General features: G+C 38.0%; 1 protein-coding gene across 1 annotated transcript in view; it reads right to left on the bottom strand.

Annotated features, from left to right (window-relative positions):
- The window catches only part of WWTR1 (WW domain containing transcription regulator 1), an 84,471-nt gene that overhangs the window by 34,922 nt on the left and 26,571 nt on the right, over window positions 1-22,978 (bottom strand). The window contains exon 2 of the mRNA XM_052802766.1: window positions 2,258-2,394. Within this exon, the coding sequence (XP_052658726.1) occupies window positions 2,258-2,394 (137 nt within the window). The remainder of the gene's footprint in view (window positions 1-2,257; window positions 2,395-22,978) is intronic.

The following is a 22,978-nucleotide window of genomic DNA, read 5'->3' as shown; positions in this document are numbered from 1 at the left end:
CAGTAACACGGTTAGCATCACAAAAGAGCAGAAAGGCCCCTCCTTTTGGCCAAGATAATTTCAAAATAGAGACATTCTACTTTAGTACTGGAAACTGCACTCATATGTATTTTAAACTGTCACTTGAAGTATTCAGAGGCTACTGTATTCTGTTCAGATTATTGCAATCTTGTAATTTCTGTATTTCTAGATTAAATCTTTTAAAATAAATTTTTAAAGAAAATAGTGTCACACTTGGTATGTTCAAACAGGTGGATTGGAAAATCAGGGACTGTGATGCTGAATTTAATAATACAGTGCTGAAAGTGCTACTTGGCTGTGCAAACAGATTTGCTTACTTCCAAAGTGTCACAGCAAGCCTTTTGAAAGCCACCAGAATGAGAAAAAGTTCACCAAAACATACTGACAAAATATTTTCTTGATTAAATAAATATGAACACTGTGGAAATTTTTACATAGTATTTCTAGTGGGCTAATGTTTAGGAATTTCAGTCACAGATATGAAGCACTATGCCAAGCACTGTACAAATACCTACCAAAAGTGGAACCTCATCTATAAATGTGATGGATACTGAATGAAATATAGTCTGTATTTGATGTGACAGATTTTGAAGTCTGTGGAAATGCCCCTGTTGAGGACCTGAAGTACCTTCAAGAACAGACTGTCACTTAGGTGTATGCCTTTATTTCTAATCCTTTGCATCCTGAGAAAGACCCTTCCCTAAAATTCAGTACACAAGTATTTCAGTACAGGATTTGGCTTTGATTCACTTCCACTGACAAACTGGGGGAAAAAGCTTGCTGTACACTGTCCTGATTTATGGTACCTCCTTTGTTTTTTAATTAGAATATAACAGATGTCAACATAAGCTGAGGAGTTGGTATGAACAAAAAACCCCACTGTCCTATTCCTATATCTTGGCCATTTTAGAATTGCTATAAACAGATTGACCTAAATGCAGCTGTGGTTTGAAGTAACATGCGCAGAGCAACTGTTAGTTTTACCATGTAGTGTGACACACTGCAGTACACCCTAACCTTTCAGATTTTACTTAGGTTTCTTCTTCAGATATCCACTCTCATGATACAATTTGCTACTGTCCGCTGAATCATGTAACATAACCAACACTTTTTACTGAATATATTCAAGCAGGACAGCTGTTGAGAGAAAGGTAGAAGAAAGAACTGAAGTTAGTTACTTCAGGGGACAGCCTAAGTGTTTATTATAAACTTAAGACAAAAGTAATATGTTTATTGCATTACTGCTATTGGTGACCATTGGCAGCCAAACGTTTTCCATTTCCTTGGTACATGAAGAGACAGCCCTGATCAACCACACTGCAAATGAATAATCATGAAATCATGAGACCAACTTACCAAAAGTTAATCTGAACAAGAATCTGGTCTGTGTTTTTAAAACTACCTACTTGACATAGTTTTGTGATCTTGAGCCTATAAGCTGACCTATCTGTTACTCATTTCCTTAAGTGGTAGAAAAGTTGAAGCTGCAGAAGTGAAATATTAGGGATTATTTGTAATTCTCAAATATGCATGAAAATGTTTTCTTCCATTTACGTATTTTCTTTAAAATTTTCAGAGTTTTCATGGCTTTATGTTCACTAAGGCTCATATCTGGCAAAATCAGAGGAATGTAAGTTGATGTTTAAATTTAACCTTGAAGTGCTAAACAGGAACAGCAATGAAACCACAGCATTTATAGAAAGTCTTTAGGTAATTCATACTGCAAAATAGCCTTTTTAGTGTTTTGCAAGTAGCTTCCAGTGCAGCACCTAACTATGCAAAAAAACCCCACCACTGGAAACAAACAAGCAAACCAGCTACAACCTCTGACCTGAAGAAACACAGGAAAGACTGCAGACAGATTATCTAACAGCACTTTGCACAGTAAGCTTTGAAAATTATGTGGTGGGCTTGTAGAGGCTTTACACCACCTCTGAATAAAAAAGCACAGCAAGAGCTTATTTTTCTATGTTCAATACTACATAAAAATTTGTCACAGGGGCTCTAAAATAAAATGCATGAGATGTTAGAACTTCAGCTCAAACAGTACCAATTCACTTGCTGCCAACTCTACAGAGGGAAAAATAAGAAAAGGAAGTGGAGAACATACTGTTAGGCCTGACAGAATCAGAGCTACCCTTCTTGAAGCAAAAATTACTTTGGCAAACAAATTAGTAAAAGGTGGCTCTCCTCTCTCTTTTGTATTTTCACCACAGAGATGACATCCAGTACTCACCGAGATTTGGCTGAGACATTGCCATAGACCTCTGTGGTATTGGTGTGGAAGTAGCTGCAGGATGGTGGCTCATGTGATTCAGCGGTTGGTTCATAGTTTTTCGAGGATCTTGCCATGTTGTAATTTTTTCTATGTGACTGAGAAAGAAAAGATAAAACACAAGCTTAACACAAAATACCCGAGTATATTATATACACGGTTAGGCATAATGTCATGGAAGTCATATTTGCTTTTCTTATCCCACATTTTTCTACCCTTCTTATCTCACCCTAACCCGCTTGAAATTATCTATGATCTCATAATTTATTTTTTCTTCTGATCATCTGCCCCGCCATTCTAACTTTTTATGCACTACTGTTGAATAATTACTTTTACTTGAACGATTGGTGGATTCTATTACAATATTGAAAATCTGTAATACACACTCATCTCCCAGATTATTTAATTGTCCAAAAGTTGTTTACTCTTGTCCTACCAATCTTTTTCTACATATTCAAACATATGACCATTCTTCATCCAGCAATGTATGGTCATTTTTGAAAAGACAAGTGTTTGTCTTGCCAAATTCAACTGCTTTGTTCCTTACCACACCATGAAAACTAGTCTGTCGGTATGTCTCCAAGAATATCAGAATATATTCTCATTACCAAAAGGGGCAGATTATGTCCTCATGACTCATGTGTAATCGCCAATTTTTCTGTAAAGGCATTAACAGTTTTTATTGCAATGTAGTCAATGTAGGTCAACAACGTATCTACCACTCTAGTATGTAAACCCTCATTTACCTATATTACCCTGAAAACAATGGAGTAGTGCATAAATCTGCATGAGATTTTACAGTGAGATAACTATAGAATGTGATCTCTAAAATATTTTTTGCCACAGAATACAGCGGAGAAGGAACTGTGGTTTTGTTGCAACTGAAGGTTTTCACTGAAATGCATTGGTTTTGGAAGAAACTTATCAGGACAAAGATTTTAAGGATCAGCACGTAATTCTATCTGAAACAAGAAAAGACAAAGGAACTATCTTAAAGCAATCAATAATCTGGTATCTCTCTAGGGACTGCCTGGTTCCATGCCCAGCTTTCACCCAACTCACTGACCAGGCTACTGATTACTGGCTGGACTTGGGATGGGTTTTCCTCTATGGTTTTTGTTAGAAAACTTTAAAAGAGGCAAGTCTTTAAGAAGAAAGTGTAAAGGATAAAAATTTAAATATTCTGTGTCTGGAAACCCCTTCCAATACACCTGTCATAAAAGCACAGTCTAACATCATCTTTACTGAACTAAGTCTCAGGCTCATCACTGCTACTTTCACCTACATTACTAGCATTGCCATTACTGCTGTGACCACTCCACATCTTCAGACTCAGCTGATCACCAGTATTATTTCACAAGCAAGTTTCCGTCTATTGTGATGTTACCACGTCCAAACTCTTTACAGTAAGTCTCTGATATTACAAAAAATAATGTGAATTACAAGCAGGAAAAAAAAAAAGAACAACCCGAACCATTTCTTAAAGAACGGAAAAAAGTGACACTGTTTTTATTTAGTCCATAGCCATTTTCATTTCCTAATACTTTACATTTAATGTATAGTTCCAAAACTGTAACTGAAGATCAAACTTTCACTTCAATGCTTGTCTAAAACTCAGCCTCTAAGCTGTTGAGTCACTTCTTTTCTTCATAGCTTCTAGAATATTTGTTATCATTCACAGTGAAACCACCCACCATTGCTTCTCCCGAGCATTAAAACACTTTATTCTCTCCTCATTGTAAACCTTTACTATATTTTAGCTTTTCTTCTTTTACTCTTACTATCCAAGTATAAGAATTCTTTTATCCAGTTCAGTTAAATGATCTTTTTCCAAAATTAAGGAATGGCATTCCGAATGGAAGATGCTGCTACAGCAATAAATTGGGCAATGTTTTCTGTTAAGTCCTAATTGTGCCTAAATGAGATGAAAAGCTTTTTTACTTAAAGTTCCATTGTTTTGTTTCTCTGGCACTGTAATTCAAATAAAGAAGCTACACTTAATCAAAGCTATGAATTTTGGAATACCAACATATAATAGAAAAGATTTTTCCCCAAATAGTGCGAAACATGTTTTTAAGCATGAGCTTTAGTGATAAAATAAATACTGCCTTGATGAAGCTTGTATCAAAACACATTTCTGACTTCAAAGCATATTTTTTTTACATATAAAGACTGTAAAATTTAAGCAAAAAGGTTAAAATTAAATCAGACTTTCTTTCCTGTAATGTTCATCTCTAAAAACTGAAAGCACAAATTCCTGTTAGGAAAACTTGAAGCACAAGTTAAAGTATTTATGAAGTCAGCTATATTAAGCAATCTGTAACTTGTTTGAACATATTCCTCACTCTAACTACAAATCCAAAACCTTCAACTAGAACTGCCAATTACATGAAATGAGCAATAACAGGAAGCGCTCTTAACAAAGACACACTAGAATACCAAAACGGTCAACTTCAAAAATTCTGTTTTGTTATCAAAGTTCCTTTCAGCAGTAAGATTCTCATATTTCATCGGCATTGAAAGACAACAAAGTATGTTCATTTTTTGATTCAGGTGAGAACTATGAACACATGCAGAGTCATGTGAGTACATACTTAAGATTTTGAGGATCCCTCCATTTTAAGTATTTGGGAAAAGAGAACAAGTCTACCCAGTACAGTCCTTGGTCACCCTCACAGTAAAAGAGTGTTTTCTGATGTTCAGAGGGAACCTCCTCTGTTTCAGTTCGTGCCCATTGCCTCTGGTCCTGTCAATTAAAAAGGTTGGATGTAACAGCCTGCAGTGAACCAAGCAGATGGAAGCTAATTCATGCATTTCACTCTAGTGTTCAACTGAAGTGTGTAGCACAAAACAGCCCCTGGCAAAATCTTTAGTTTGTTTCGGGGAAAGAAAGATGCGAGTCTCGCAGTTCATGCTGAACCATGCTCAGCGCTGTCAGCCACTCATGGGTGCAGGGTTTGGCACTAGACATGGCTTTAATTCCACAGGTGTGAAATACTACTTTTAGTCAACAGGACAAGCATTTTTCTTCCAGAACTGTCTTCAAACCCACAAATCTCAACAGGAAGTACCACACAAATCTTTAAAATTGGGCAGTGGGTAGGACTTGCCAGTTTTAGTTCTTTTCTAACTTTTGCTGAGGTCCTGTTCTTTAAATTGTTGCTACAGCTACCTAATTTCCCACACCAGTATTGCCAGCTGTCATTTAATTTATTTATTTATATTTATTTTTAATTGTGTCTTCTTGCCTGAATGGTGGAAGATAATAACCATGTCACAGTGATGCAGCACTACCTCCAGGCACCAGCCGTGGTGACATCATGGCTATGTCACAACAGGCAGCCACCAGCTCCCAGAACTAGCCTGGCGGTGTCATTGGCTGTGTCACAGCAGACAGAACACTGGTGGTGGCCATGTCACAGGGCAGTTGTTGCTGACATGGGTGACCCAGGATGAGTATTTTATACTCGTTGTGAGTTGCAACAGACCAGGCTGGCAGACAAGTAGCCAGGTGAACAAGGGCTGAGAGGAGAGGGCAGGGGAGGGAATGGCAGGGGCTGCCCACGGTGGCAGAGGGTGGCTGCTCCTCCTTTGTGGCTTCTGAAGCACTGAATTCACCAGAAGTTTTGCTACAGATGCCAATGGAAAGTGGGTCATATCCTTTTAATTTTGCACAGATTCACAGCATTGCAGATATTTAGGAAGGAGCATAGTAGCAGGAATGCTTGGTTGCAGTTGGCAGTCTATTACAGTAACTATGGATTTTTTTTGTCTTTTAATACAGGGTCATTTGGTTTACTTTACTGAAACTGTAAAAAATTTTGAATCATATAGGATTTAGGTAACAGAAGTCATTAGTTAGTTTATATTGTGCTGACAGTAAACATCGTTAGCTCAGCAAAATCCTGTCCAAATAATGACTTTGAAAAAAAACTTTCTAAGAACAGTACTATGTTAATATTATCCTCAATATACTTTAAAAACCAGAGAGTCAAGCAATAGTTACTCTTCTAGAAACACGTTTGGCATAACACTTCTTGTTGAAACACTTGGTTTCTCATCACCAAATTAGGATGAAACGAGCTGTAGTTCTGTAAAGGACTTTTTTCCACATTGTACCACGAGATAATTCTCCATCCCTTTCTTGTTGTTTTAAAATATGCCCACTTAAAATGCCCTGCCTACAAAGGATTACGAGGAAGAGCTCTGACATTTGTTCTCCCTGAGTATGTGTCTTTTCTTAGTTATTGACATAGTGAGGCAGTCAGCATTAATCCAAGGCAGCCAGCATTAAGCCAGCACAAAACATGAAGCAGCACATAATCTAGAATCAATAAACAAGGAAGTAATTTCTAAGTTAATATCTTTCTAGGATGTATCTTTATTGCCTTGCAGATTTTCTCCTTTTTCAGCTGAAATAAGAGTTGCAAATTAAAAATACGCAATCAAGTTTTAATAAATTCATAAAGCCTCTTCTCACATAAGAAGTGCTTATAAGAAAAGATAAAAACGTTCTGCAAATTGCTAGGCAAAGCAACCAGCCATGAAACTGTAGCTGAAAACTAATACTCTTTTGTTCAAAATATCTTTTATCCTTTTTATAGAGAAAACAATCTGTACTTTAATTACACATGTGAGAAGCAGGGCAATGACAACCACTTAGCAACGCTTCTTAACTCACAGAACAACTGAAAAATTGATCAAAAAACATAAGGATCATAGATCTAAAAAAATTCAGCTGCATTTAAAACAAAACAAAACACAGGAATTTTCTGTGTAAACATGGTAACTTCTCAGCAGCCATAGCCAGGATCCACAAGTGGCCTTGCTTACCCTTCCTGGTGCCATCCTGGCAGTGCACAAACATATCTTCTTCATTAAAAAACATGCAGACAGAGTGTCTGAAACAGAAGCCTCAAATATGGCATTGATATTATGATTCAAGATCAAGTAATGGCTGGTTGTTACTAGAATTTATTACTATGACCACTAAACTAATTTGGTTTTATCCAGTTATTAAAGAAAAGGCTGTTAAACATTAGACAATGCTAATTTAACAACTTAAGATAGCAGAACTGAAACCCCAACAAATCCCTACTATCAGACTAAGATTCTAAAATAAAGGGCTTGGTTTCAGGCCAGAGAAGCCTCCCCCCACCCCGATTTCCACTGTTCATGTAAATTCCCCCCCCCCCCCTTTATTTATACACAGGTATAGAAAAGGTTATGTGAAACCCTTGGAGAAACAGGTACCAGTTCATTCCACTTGAAATGCATTGGACTTACACTGGAATAACAGATTTTGGCCCACTATCTTTTTATTTATACAAGAGAATAACAGAAAATGTAGCAGTGACAGAAATTAGCCTTTTTTAGATCCTTAGAGCCTCCTGGGTATCAGAACTGACAAAATTCAACTCAGAACACCCTCCTTTTTCTTAAAGGCCAATGCGTGAAACATTAAACATTACAGGTGGATTTCAAACACTAAAATGCAGAATACTGTCCTAAAATTCAGGGCCGTCATCATTAAAATCAATGCAAAGACAGTTACCAGTCTACAATCACCAAACGACAGGTGGCTCCCATCCATAACCCTGTTGCAAATGTTCAGCAACGCACACTGTGTTGAGTAGCCAGATCAGACTCAGTCACAATGAGCAGGCGTAAGAGTAGTATTTAGCTCTGGACTTTCCATAGGACTGTTTGTTTTGGTTTGGTTTTTTTTTAAAAAGTATGATACAGGCTAATGTTAGAGTAAGTCAGACTGAACTGTGATTTCATGACTGGCTGAGGACAACTTAAGTCCATGCTACTGCTGAGAAGGGAAGTCCCATGTCCCCAGCCATGTGTTCTCATCCCTTTTCTTGGGCTGACACTAGTGATCCCGCAGTCGTGCAGTCTGCCAGACTGGGCTAAGCAAACTCTTATGGCTAATACTAATTTCTGTTTTGCCGATTCTGTTTTTGCTGGATGCTCATCCAACCAGCTGTATGGTTGCATGAGGAAGGGGGACGCAATTCAGAGCCTTAGTGGCAGAAAAGCAGCATTTCTGGTTGTGAAAGCATACCCTTTTACCACTGTTTATTTCAACCCTGGAAAAAATAATTTCGCTCACATGTGTGAAATTTCACTGTAATGAAAACCATTTCTTCAGCTATGAAATGTGTATCTGTACACAAGAAAGAATAAGACTACGGAGAGAACCCCTAAATATCCTTATCTGGGATTGTATCAATCCATCTGTTCCTTGTTCTATTATTTCCAGAACTATTAATCCCAGAAGGATTTTTTTCTTGGCATACATTACATAGCCTTACAACAATGAGACAGCAAACAAAGCTTCAGGCAAAGGCAAGTAACATAGGCTAGAAATTTTGCCTTCATTGCTAAACTGTACCACATGGGTGACCCGCTTGGAAGACAGTAACATTTTTACTTCCCCCAACATCTGAGCTTTACACTGGTACTGGATGAAGATTAAGCATTTCACTTCCACTGTGTTAAACCTCTGGTCTAAATGTCCCCTAAGGCACTGACTTGTATGCTAGTTTTACCTGCTTTATCAATAGAATCATATTGTTATAAAACACTTTACACACTTAATTCTGGTGTAGCAGCATCTATATAGAAGGATCACCTATTACAATAAATCTAAATTAATAAATACCACAAAAATATCTTTCATTCAGTCAGTCCTAAGAGCTATATTCTGTTTCTGTAAGTTTCCACCTCCCTTAAGAAAAAAGTATTTTTCTATAATTGTTAGTTTATGCTTTTAATTTTTGCATAATTTTCTGCAAATGATAACATTTTAATTTTCAAAAGTTTTTCATAAAATAGCTCCAAAGTTATGTAAATAATATTTCTCAGTTTCCCTTGTCATTTTTACTTTCCTTTTCCCCTAAAAGGCAGGGGGAGAGGAAAATAAGAGATGGAACAATAACACGATTTTTGTTTAAAAAAGTATATGAATAAAAAGTGCCGATCACATTTAAACACACTTTCTATAACAAGTATTACTATACTGATTGCTCAACCAAAGATGAAGCTAAAACTCAATGTCAGAACAATTCTGAAAAAGACTAATTTTATGAGTGCTCTAGATCTCTTAATTATTTGCTCTTTTATTATTATTATATTCTACTATTATTATCTATCTATTATTACCTCTTTTATTGCATGACATTTTCTGTTTCTCATCTACACACATTATCCAAAAAGACAGCCTAAAACTTTGGGAGAGAATTAGTGAAACAGTTCTTTGCTATAAATTTTGAAGGTAAGTGCCTCCATCACATGTGTATGAATACAAAGAGGAGGAGCCCCAAACTTTAAAGAGATCTTGCCTAACCTGTAATATTGAAGCTTCACTATGAAGTAGAGAGAACTGCTATGTAGAAATGTAACGAACTTTTAAGACTTGTTTTCATAAGATTCTTATTTGAGGAATATTCAAACGCATGAGAAAGTAGCCCCAAAATACATATTCAAATTCTCACTTTCAAGTTTTTCAGAAGCAATCTTTGCATTTCTTATTATTATAAATCCTAATGTGGGAACAGGCCATTTCTCAATAAGGTCTTCATAAATAAGAAGGGTAGGAAAGAAGAGACATTCATTTTATCTTCTATTTCTGCATCACAGATGAGACTGATGGAGGTTCTTAGGCAAACGAGAAGTTTCAGTGCTCCCACTGAAATCAGTGAAACTTAAATACTTACAAATCAAATGAGATATACCAAGTATCTGTCAAACATGACACAGAACATGCTATTATAAATCATAGAATCATTTCGGTTGGAAAAGACCTTCAAGATCATCGAGTCCAACCATTAACCATGCCCACTAAACCATGTCCTGAAGTACCCTGTCCACTCGCTTTTTGAATATCTCCAGGGATGGTGACTCAACCACTTCCCTGGGCAGCCCATTCCAATGTTTGACAACCCTCTCAGTAAAAAAATTTTTCCTAATATCTAACCTAAATCTCCCTTGCCTCAACTTGAGGCCATTTCCTCTTGTCCTATCTCCAGCCACCTGACAGAAGAGACCAGCACCCACCTCACTACAACCCCCCTTCAGGTAGTTGTAGAGAGCTACAAGGTCTCCCCTCAGACTCCTCTTCTCTAGACTAAACAGCCCCAGCTCCCTCAGCCGCTCCTCATAAGACTTGTGCTCCAGGCCCCTCACCAACTCGGTTGCCCTTCTCTGAACACGCTCCAGCAACTCAGTGTCTTTCTTGTAGTGAGGGGCCCAAAACTGAACACAGGACTCGAGGTGCAGCCTCACCAGTGCCAAGTACAGGGGAACAATCACCTCCCTGCTCCTGCTGGCCACACTATTTCTGATACAGGCCAGGATGCCGTTGGCCTTCTTGGCCACCTGGGCACGCTGCTGGCTCGTATTCAGCTGGCTGTCAACCAGCACCCCCAGGTCTTTCTCTGCCGGGCAGCTTTCCAGACACTCTTCCCCAAGCCTGTAGTGCAGCATGGGGTTGCTGTGACCGAAGTGCAGGACCCGGCACTTGGCCTTGTTGAACTTCATACGATTGGCCTCAGCCCATCGATCCAGATCTCTTTGTAGAGCCTCCCTACCCTCAAGCAGATCGACCCTGCCTCCCAACTTGGTGTTATCTGCAAACTTGCTGAGGGTGCACTCGATCTCCTCATCCAAATCATCAATAAAGATATTAAACAGAACAGGGCCCAACACCGAGCCCTGGGGAACACCACTTGTGACCCGCCGCCAACTGGATTTCACCCCATTCACCACAACCCTCTGGGCTCAGCCATCCAGCCAGTTTTTCACCCAGTGAAGAGTGCACTTATCCAGGCCATGAGACGCCAGCTTCTCAAGGAGTATGCCATGAGAGACAGTGTCAAAGCCTTGCTGAAGTCAAGGAAAATAACATCCACAGCCTTTCCCTCATCCACTAGGTGGGTCACCTGGTCATAGAAGGAGATCAGGTTGGTCAAGCAGGACCTGCCTTTCATAAACCCATGCCGACTGGGCCTGATCCTCCTCTTATCCTGGAGTTGCCATGTGAGTGCTAAATGCCACCCCTAAGCTGCCCAAATCACAGCATTCACACCCATAAAGTCCTATGGTGCACAAGCTCAGTAAGTGGTAAATTGTATCCTAATGGTGGCCCCTCATCAGAGAAAAATGAAATCAAAGCTCAGATCTAAAAAACTCAGTATTTTACCAGGACTTTTTGATTCTGTTCCACCTGTTGTACCTTAGGCTTTTGTTCAATGCTTCCTGTTTGGGTGTCTGCTTCCCACTTTGAAATGCCAATGTTCCTTCAGAATTTGTGCTACTGCTGTGTACTGCATTTTTTAACTGCTAGGCTCTAATCCCTGACTTCCACTGCAGCCTTGCCAAGACAGCTCAGTTAGTTTAAATTAGCAAGCAGCAGCATGAAGTATACTAATTCTCTTTCTGCTTGTACTAACTCCAACAAATGTATCTCAGTGGGTTCTATTTTCAGACCATATTTTTTTTTCCTAGTATTAGGAAATTCAAATCTACTCATCTAAAAAGGTTTAAGGGGAATTAAAGAGAAAGAACTGACTTGAAATACATTATTCCAAAAGTGTGCTCTCACCTGAAATAACACAAACTTAAGAGTTTGGCTAACACTGTAGTACTTGTACCGGGTCCTTTACCAGGGCTTTGTCATACAGACTGAGAGAGTGGATTTTGCGGCTGAGCCACATGAAAGTAAAGCTGCTTCAGGGCAAGTGGGAAGCTGATGACTCATCAGCACGAACAGCCCTCATGTTCTGACTCATTAACTGCTCCGAAACAGGGCCACAGCTCACACTGCCTTGGAGCACATCCAGTCATCCGCTTCCGGCTACACCACCATGGCTAAACATTGGGAAATCTGTTTACATCTCTGCAAGCAGAGCCAAATCGTTGCCCAACTTTTTCTCTCTGTCCCTCTGCTCCTTGTAAACAAAAAAGGGACAAAAAGGAAACTTGTCTCAAGTAAGAGTCCACTCACAGTGCTTTGACACTGCGTGATGTGGCAGATATACTTTTATACAGATCGAAAGTTTTTTAAATTTAAGAAAATTACCTTGGGGCCACAACATCCTAGTCTATTATGTGAGCTGCCTTATGGTACTGCAGTGCAATTTCTGGTAAAACTACAGCCAGAGCCAAGCCACACAGTATTTCAGTAACCGTTATCATGCAGGATCAAGCAGCAAGAGAGAAATTGTGTATAAGGTTTTAGTGCCTTAGAAACTTACTTTAAAACATGCTGGTATAAAACAATCTATTGACACAAACCAGAGATGCTCCCAGTAACTACAGGAACAGCTTCCCCCTCCTGCCCTGCCAGTGGCCACATTCTCACCTCTCACAAGGCAAGGTGGGTTTTCTCCCTGAGTAGGAGCTAGTAATTTTGGCCCTCTCCCTGATCCTGATGAAAGCAACCATTAGTATCACAAGTCAGCTGGCCCAGGATTCTTGAGAGATCACAACCGACACGAGCAGCCTGCTTTCACGGTGACCACCAGTTCAGACCCTAGCGTAGCCTGAAGACAACTAGTGGAAATAAAGAAAAATTCATATTCATTTTCATTAAAGCCTTCCTCTGTGTAGGGGCCTAACCCACAAGGGTGCTAAGCATTCAGCCCTTCAAAACATAAAAGGTTCAGCAGAGTTCAAAGTAATCACCTGTTTGCAGTTGTCATGGTTTAACCCCAGCCAGCAACTAGGCACCACGCAGCCACTCACTCACTTCCCCTGCACCCAGTGGGATGGGGAGGAGAACTGAAAAAAAGCAGTAGTAACTTGTGGGTTGAGATAAGAATGATTTAATAACTGAAGTAAAATTAAATATAATACTAACAATAATAATAGCTCACCACCCACTAACCGATGCCCAAGCAGCAATCTGTGCCTCCCAGCCAACTCCCCCTAGTTTATATACTGAGCATGACATCCTATGTTATGGAATATCCCTCTGGCCAGTTTGGGTCAGCTGTCCTGGCCATGCTCCCTCCCAGCTCCTTGTACACCTGCTTGCTGGCAGAGCATGGGAAACTGAAAAATCCTTAACTTAGGATAAGCACTACTTAGCAACAACTAAAACATCAGTGTGTTATCAACACTATTCTCGCACTAAATCCAAAACACACTGTACCAGCTACTAAGAAGAAAAATAACTCTATCCCAGCTGAAACCAGGACAGCAATATACTTTGTGAGGCCAAACACAATGTCACAGTCAGTTCTGCACCTTGCTCATTCCGATCCTCTGCTACCTCCTTAGATCAGTTGGTACAACTGGTTTAGGCTATGGACAGCAACTCAAATCAGCAAAGCAATGCAGATTAAAACCAGACCTAATAAAAATAATTAATATATTGGATCAATTTAGGACAACTTAAGGGTTGGTAAAAAAGTTAGGAGTGATTCCTCAAGGCAGGAACTCTTCACACATTTCCTCATGGACTGTCACATTGGGCTAGATAAAATGTCAGCTTTCCAGAGATAAGGCCTTCAGCAGAGACCTGCATGCAACTTCCCCCCCAACAGCTAGTCTGACACAAGAGCCCACTGTCCCTGGACATTCATCCCTGCACTCCCAGTGCAGTTTGCTGCCTCCCACCTTCCGTTATGCTACAGTTTTGTGGGACTGCACTATAATCCAGATTCACAAAATTAAGTGGGTTAAAAAGAACCCTGAATAAGGAGGTAACTGTTTGATCAAGCAGTTGCATTTGCTTACCTTTAAACATGCAAAGTCCCCTCACCTATTTCTCAGCAACTGTCTTTTATAATTCAATAAGGTGACTTACGGCAGAGATGAAAGGAACCTGTACTATTGCTAATTACTGTTGTCGTTTCCTTCACAAGACAAGCGGGGGCCTGTTCAGGATACTGTGCACCTCAGATATTTAGGCACTCACTCCCTGCCCAAAAGGCGCTTAGAGGACTAACCTCACACCACAAAGGGCAATTGCTAAACAGAAGTGCGTTTGTTTGTGCTCCTGAATGCACATAAATCTATTTCTGTGAAAAAAAGAATCAAGATTGACCACTTTCCAATCATTTTCTAAGTTAAATTTATTTTAAAACTTCGGTCTAAATCAAATATTCAACAACTATTGGTCTGGGAAAAAATTCATATGGTACATTCACATTAAGAAAAAAATAGTGAATATCAAGAGCAAAAAAAGACTTCATCCTGCATACATGACTGAGAATGTGTGTTAGCATACTTATTAACTATGGTGGTGCCTACTAGCCATATCTTTGTTTGCATCAAATGATAAATGCCAGTTGTTTACTGTACACATCAGCCCTGGTACATTCATGCATCTCTAAAAAAACTCGTCAACTGCCTGAGGGCAGACAGTGAACCCACCACTGAGACAGTCCCTTATTTCGTCTCCTACAGGAGAGTATTCAAATAGAGTAGCTTGCTTTCATCTTTCCCAGTACCTTTTATACAACAGTAACTTTTACCACATCAGTCCCATCTGCAAATGGTTCACTGGTTTTCTGTTATTCCAGGTTCCATTCAAACTGACTTCTCATTTTAGAATTGTCAATGTACTTGACCCAGCCAATTTCACAGTACTTTATCATCTAATTCCCCTCCCCCTGTCCTTTGCTCATCTAGCTTTGGCTTGATCTCTCTTCAAAAAATTTGTCTCAAGCAGACAAGGCACTAGGTTTTGGGGTTGGTTTTTTTTTTTTTTTTGCAACTCTTTCCATTGGAAGAAACATCCTCTATGGCTTTGCCTTGTGAGCTCCCTCAAAATTCTTAAATATTTTCTCCTTTGCTCTACTTTTAAACTTATTTCACACTCTAGTCCCTTTCACTAGGGTTTGACTTCACAACTGCACAAAATCAGCTTTAGATGGCATTTAGTGCAGATTGTTTTAAAGAGCCTATCTACTAAAAGGGAAACAGCCAAACAGATGTGAATTTGGTGAGCTGTGCTGCAGATTGGAGAGAAAGGAAATACCCTTACTAAGAAGCAGAAATAAACAAACAACTAAAAATCTCAGCTTCTTGCTAAATTATTTCAGAAAAGTCGGGGGGAAAAAAAAAAAAGGCAGTGTACACCTTGTATTCTCAGTGGCCAGAACAAAGATCCTTTTTCTTGGACTATAAACTCTGGCTAGCTTTTCACAGTCTTTGTTATATTTGAGCGAGTTGGGGAACAGTTGATTCAGGTTGTTCACAGATAATTAGTTTGGAAGAGTCTGGTTTGGTTTTTGCTTACTGTTAGAGACATCAGATATATAAATATGTTTCTAGTTCCAAAACAGTTTTGACATAAAAGCTATTTACAAGAAATCTTCTTTCTACGCCCTGGGTTTTACTAAACGTTGAATATTTCAAAAAATGTTTCTTCCAGGCTTCAGGCAGTATAAATTTTATAGCCTTTTTTCTAAATATGGCATTGTTAAAGATATTGTAAAAGCTATTTTTCCACCTGCAGTTCACTTCAAGTTAAATTTATTTTAAGCCTTGCCATTTTTTCATGTCACAGTTATTCCTTGCTAAGTGGAGTTATATAGCATTAAAAGAGAAAGTGTAAAGGTACCGAAATTAACTCTGATTTTTCATGGTAATGTAGATGGAATCAACATTTGCAAAGCTAATCTACCCATTCTACCAGTTAAACTGCATAGTACTTCAAGATTTTCAAATGCTAAGTGAACTCAACTGGACTGTGAAGATATGATTTTTAAAAACATATTTCTTGAGAACTGCTTCGCTAGCCTCACAGAATCTTGTTCAACTGTAAAAGTCTAGTATCACCAACTTCTTAAAAATCTTAGCTCTATTATTTTCTGAAATTACCTTTATGTCTTGCAGTCACAGGTGAGCAAAACTTAAGATATGAATTGAATGCAAATGAACAATTACCCTATGTGCATGTGTCCAATTCCCACAGAAATTAAAGGAATTTGTGTCTATATTGTGCTAAAAAAACATAAGGGCCATGAAGGTCCTTCACTATACTGGATCTTTGACATCATGCAAGTGAGTAAGCATGAAAGAGAAAACCATAGAACCAATATTCTTTGTCATTAAACAGAGAATTCAAAAACCACGACTAGAATCTAAAGAAATGAAATCTACTTAGCACAGTTTAAATTATTAAAAAAAAATAGCAAGTCACAAGATCCCAATTCATCCCCCAAAAATCACATGAAGTGACCTTCAGAAGTATTATTTTACCCCTCTAAGGTAAGTGGAAAAAAAGGTGCACAAGTACCTAGTCCTGTGTAACAATTAGGATGAAAAAAATTACTGTGCAAATAAAAATATCCTTTTTTCCTTAAGAAAACCTTTGATGTTATTTCCCTCACACACTTCAAAATTACTTCCTGGCCTAGTGTCTGTTCCCAGGAAACTTCAATTGAAGGGTGAGACCCACTGTGCACAGAAAAATAAAAATACTGGTTTGGGTAAAAAAATTAACTCACAAATGAGTATTTTTAAATGCTTACCAACAGCAGTTACATTTATCGACATGTTTAGAAACCTCCAAACCCACTGTTCACTAGGGAAACACCAACAGCTCCCTAAGGATCACAGAAGCAGCAGTGCTGCTGTGATAACACCATGAATTCCTTGCCTTAAGGTGGTTAGTTTGATCAAGGGTGGGGCCAGGAATCTCTGAAGGGGATGAAGAGGATCAAGGAAATTCTATAATTAAGTGATACTTTACAGCAGCTTATGTCAGCTGTTGGAACCAGTGGGAGGACTGGCTGGGGAGTGCCACAACAACTAGCAAAAGTCTTCCTCACCAGACCATACGCAGCCTATCACCCTCAGCACTGTCCCCGCCCCACGTCTTACCAAGGTCACCTTATACCAACACCTGTTGGTTCTGCAACTTAGGGATGCACTTCAGTTATTGCTGTCATCTTTCTAATCCTGAAAGGGGGAGGAATTTATTGTTCATTAAAAAAAGTAAGTGAGAAACATTTTAGATTGTCTCTAGTAAGAAAACTACATATGCTATGTGCTCCCTTGGATATTAAAAGAGAATTTGTGAATGCTTCTTTGTAAGAATCCTCCATTAAACACTCTTAATTATTAATACTAGTGGGTTAATTAATTCTCAACTTCAAGTAGCTTTAGTTTCAAAAGATCATAGAATCACAGAATGGTTTGGGTTGGAAGGGACCTTAAAGATCACCTAGTTCCACCCCCCCCCCATGGGCAGGGGCACCTTCCACTAGATAAATATATATTAGATATATTGTAATTTATATATACAAATATTTTATATTTCTTTGCAGATATTCTATCTTCTCCATGCCCATTATATGCACAAAAGAAGGGCAGGACATGGTTCAATAACTGTATGAGAATACACTGTTCTGTCTGTAGCATGCAGTTGGATTCCTCTTCCTTTGCCCCGCTTCTTTTCCCTTTCTCTCACCACAGACTGGAAAATTTCAAAAACCAAATTCTGCTTCTCATCACAACATGAAAAGGCTTTACAGAAACGACAGCACCATGTCCTAACATCATGCACCCACCTGTGCATTTGATAACGGTAACTCATTAAGTAAACTGCAACAGTCCCCCCAATGTGGGAACTACCTTCCAAACATGTAAGAGACAGTCACTTCTCTTAATGTAAAGCTTGAAGATCATGCAGTAATTTCAGTAGGATAGTCCAATTTTTATGGCTTGTCACTTGTTTACAGCTCTGTTAAATGCAAACTTAAGTGGAAATGGGACCGAGTTAAATTATGACCTGAATCACATCTTGTTAAAGACAATGAGCTTCACTCTGGCATGAGCCCACACAGAACATGTTTGGAGAAAAATCTTTATTGGCATAGACAGTTTACATGCCAGACTGTGCAGACAAAGCATCAACTGCATTAGGTTTGCAGTTGTCTTAGTCTTTTCTTTTAGCTTATGTTTACATTACACACAAAAAAAGGAATGTGAAAAGTTTAATACAATGAACCGGAATAACATACTCAGTGTTAGCTTCTTTTGGTCCTCTCATGGTTGTGCACTCTGATACCATTGTTAATTATATAATCACACACTATTTTTCCAGAGAGTGCCTGCTTTACTTACTAAGCGCATTTGACTATTCAAAGACTCAGTTACTGATGTGCTATTAAGTATTTTCTTTATCTAGCATGCAGATATAATAAACTGTGTTTAAAAGATAATGAGTAAATCATCACAGTGCAACTTCAGAGATTTCCATTCAGTTTTGCACTGATGTCCCCATTTTACAGATCAGGAGTACAACATATTTAGAAGTATCCAGTAATTTCAGGGAGCACTTTGAACTCACTGGCACTTAAGAGTAAGCTAGTGTAGCTAGTCCACATTTACAGCTGCCGCAAAGCACTCCGGGTGGCCCCTACTGATATCCTTGAAACAACTGGTGGTAGGCAGTCAGAACAGCTGTTAAGTATTATTTTCTAGCTTCAGCATTTTAATTATCTGCTGACATTATTGACTGTTAATCAGGAAAGCAAAAAAGTTTGCCTTATTCAAAGCCAAAATGTTAATAATATTTTGCAAAAGATCATGCACATGGTATATACATATGAAGAGAAAACACCTGTTAGGTGGAAGAGCTTAAAGCTGCATGCTATTGATTTCATTTATACAGTTCAACAGTTGGAAAGAGTAAGATTTTATCATTTATTATATCACTAAAAGCACACAAACACATAAAACCAGTATCTCTCTATCGATTCTCCTTTGAAAGTACAGAAATTAATAACTAACATTCAATAGTTCAACTATTCATTACTGTAGTAGGTTCAAGTGACAGTCTACAGTATTTCAACCTGCAGGTTTAGCTAATAAAATTCATGGTACTTGCTTTTTCAGACATCGATAATGTTTCATGAAAATTTCATGAAGTTTTAACAAGGAGACACAATGTAATTATTAAACTGATTGAACCATGGACTTCATTCTCCTACTGCATGTTCATCATAATTTCTAATCTTGAAGCTGGAACATTACATAAGTATTTGAATAGTTATTATCTTACACTAAGTACTAATTACAATAACTTCTTCAGTGAAAAGAGTTGCTCCTTTCCTGAATTAGTTTCAGCATTATTTGCTACTGTGAAGAAAACTTTAAGAATGTCCTGCTAAGCTTCCCTGTAATTGACTGATTCCATTGTTGGTGTACACTGAGGACTTAAAAAACATTAAACTAGTTATACAAAGGGAAACAAAACACCCTTTGAGTTCTATTGACAACTTAACCTTTAGAATTTGGATGAAATCCCAACTCTTGAAAGGAAGAAAATAAGGTACTGAATGAAATTGTTATACAGAACATTCTTACAGGATTTTTTAATGTATACAATATACAATGACATTAATGCAGTTGTTTACTTGATGAGTGCCTGTAGCACTCGTATTTAGAGACATATTAGTGATTCTACTAAAACCATGTTTATTTTATTTTAGGGGAAAAAATGGAAAAATCTGAAGACAAAATATTCCTTTGAGAGAGATACATGGCACTTTCAGGTTCATGAAGTTACAGAAATTAAATATGTTATAGAATAAAAAATAATTAACTGTCCTCCACTTGAACTAGAGGGCTATAATCAGGTTTTGTTGTGAATGCCTCTATTTACCAATAAAAAAGCCATGTCAAAAGTGACCATATTTATGAACAATTATGGTTTACATACATGAAATACAAAATGGTGCTGTGTTGTAAGAAGAAATGGAGAAGCAGCCCAATCTAATAAATGTTCTTTTACTATCAAGCTGGCATTTCTAGACAAGCTGTTATTTTAACATACTCTGCATTCCAGTAAAAATAAACAAACAAACAAACAAACAAGAAACCCCCTTTCAACTATGCAGAATCCCCTTATAGGGAAATAATCAAAATCTTCCCCAGGCAAGAACAGATAATGGGACAGACAAACAACCCAGAACAAAACAGGACATAAAATCCCTATGAAGTTATAGAAAAATTCTCCTTTAAAGTTGTATCCCACTGCATTGGCCAGAGGCAGAGAAATGTATGACACTGCAGAATTTGGTCCCAGAATTCTCTTCTGCAGTCTAGATTTTTATTTCACGTTTTGCTTTCCGAGGCTGTCAGAAAATCACCATTAATGTTGCCAGAGCATTGTTCATTTTGCATGTGCATGAAAAAAAAAAAAGAAAAAAAAAAAAGGATTTTTTTTCTAGTACCAGTGCTCTTTTGCTCAGAGAATTAATAGGGTTGAACTCATACCATAATACCAGTAACACTCTATTTGTGCTATTTAACTAACTGTCATGTACTGTTTTCTCTTTGTAATTTGGAGAATAACTGTCAAGAGCTTCAGATCATTGCAATATATTCAAGCATACTTTTGTAAAAGGTTTTTGTTGCAGAAATAATTTATTTCCTACTCCAAAAGTAGGCACATCTGCAATCCTGTCTGCCTGCTGGTTTTGATATCATAGAGGGACCAGCTTTTCTTAAAAAGACAACAAAATGGTGTTACCACAGTCTCTAGAATTTCTTTCCACAAATGCACAGCAGTTGTTCTAACTGTTTCCTATGACAAGCCCTCTTTTTCCAGTTCTGCTTGGTCAGAGTTTCCAAACGATAACATGAATTGGCTTGAAGAATATATTTCCAAAACAGACGATTCTCCTTCACTGGAAACTGAGTACTCTGGCTCAAAATACACACATTTGTGCAAAGCAGTTCCTGGTACTGCAACTCTCATTCAAAGATCATTCTCACAACCTCAGCTTTCAGGTCAGTACATTTATTAAGCTCCAAAAAAAGTCAAAATAGCTTCTGCTCTCTGAACTTTACAGGCAGCAATCTTTATATTTTAATAGGAAGGCCTATGGCTACAGCACAACAGACATGCAGAACCAAACTAGATCCTAAAATACATTTTTTGTTTTTCCTCAAAGCCCAAACCCCCTAATTGTTCAAACCAAGATTTACATCTTGTCAATAAGACTAACTAGTTTGCCAAAATTACTTTGGCAAAAGCATTTTCTCCTATGATTTAGTTAAAACATAAGCAATTAAAAATAATATTTAGGAAACCAACTTCATTCACTATATCACAGATATAATTTTTTAAAATTATAATTGTATTTTTATATATATTTTTATTCAGGTGAATAAAATTACTTTAGATGTGTATTTATCTACCACAATAGTGGCTATGAGGTAGCTAAGATTATTTTAAATTTCAAGCTCCCCAAATCTCTCAGTATTTTAGAAAATAATTTTTTTTGTTACTGAAAATTGTCAGGAACAACTTTTGTGACTGCTAACTGTAAGTGCTGAAGGTTCATCAACTTGCCAGTGATGCAATGCATCACACTTTTGTTTTGCAGATTTATGGAGTGAAAGAAGCAGACACTGAAAAAAGGGCAGCTCATAGTTGCGTTACAAGACTGCCTGCTGCTTGTGGAAGCAAATCTTCTATTGATTTCATTGGGGTGATGCTTGTCCAAGAAGCATGGAATCACTTAGAGGGATAAGAAAGAATCTGTGCTTCATGCTGCTAATCTAACCACCAAACTCCGTTTTTCAGTCCCTGCTCTTCTTTCAGTGTTATATGGTGTAGAGTAAGAAGCATTCTTTCAAACCTGTGTAAAAAAGTTAGACTCTGGACAATATGGGCAGAGAAAGAGGGTATCAGGATGCCTTTTACATTTCCTCCATAGAATAAATTCAGTGGGAGAAAATCTGCTTCATTTAAACTAATACTGAGACACCCATGAACTTGAATGGATCAGAACTTCATCTTACTTCGTCTATTTGGACCATTTCTATCACTACTGAGAATACAGTAAGGACAAAAGACAGTTCAGGATAAACATATTTTTAACAGACAGAAGGTTGAACAGAACATTGCCCTCTTCGTAAGTTCTCATAAGGTGAAGAAAAGGAAAGCAATCAACCAACATCAACTGATGTATGCTAAGGAAAACGGAGCATAGCTCTTTCCTCTTCCCTGTAAGATTACGAAGAAATCCATTAGGACTCCTGATACTCAGAAAATACCCTCACTTTCAGGACCTGAAGAAACATCTGATGGATTCTATTAAAATAATGACAAAAACCTGTCTCTCATCAACATCTTCTCTGCTATTCCATATTACCCGTTTAGGGGGTTCCCTCAGAACATGGGAACATTTCAAAGGGTTCAATTTCTTACATGACGTATACACATGAGAAAAATCCCACCACTTCTTCCAGTGAATTGACTCACAGGAAACAAATTAAGGTTGATCGAATTTCTTGTAGCATCTGTGTGTTTACATGTTTTTATTACCCCCTTGCTTTCAATTTTGAAGGTCAGCTTAGAATATAAGAAAAAAGTTTAATAAAGAAACGGTTCTTTTCACAGTTAGCACTGGTTATCCACTGCCTTCTGCTTACACCACTTTAATTCATGGGTTTTGTGCTGTGAGGTCCTCAGTACTTCACTCTAGACAAAAACGTGATCAGGTTATAAATAACTTTTTCAGGAGTTTCTTACAAAATTTTGACTCCCAAAATATTGGTTCCAGCTCTTCAGAAAGTTTTAGTACACAAAGGTTGAGAGGTGTCCTATTCCGATTTTTTTTTCTTTATGATTCATGGTGGAGGTGATTAGCTAGCAGACGAATTTTTCTTGGACCTTATTTCTGCCTTCCATATGATGAACCG

This window comes from Harpia harpyja, chromosome 12 (genome assembly GCF_026419915.1).
Source record: "Harpia harpyja isolate bHarHar1 chromosome 12, bHarHar1 primary haplotype, whole genome shotgun sequence".
NCBI lineage: Eukaryota > Metazoa > Chordata > Aves > Accipitriformes > Accipitridae > Harpia > Harpia harpyja.
This window is presented reverse-complemented; position numbering and strand designations above follow the sequence as displayed.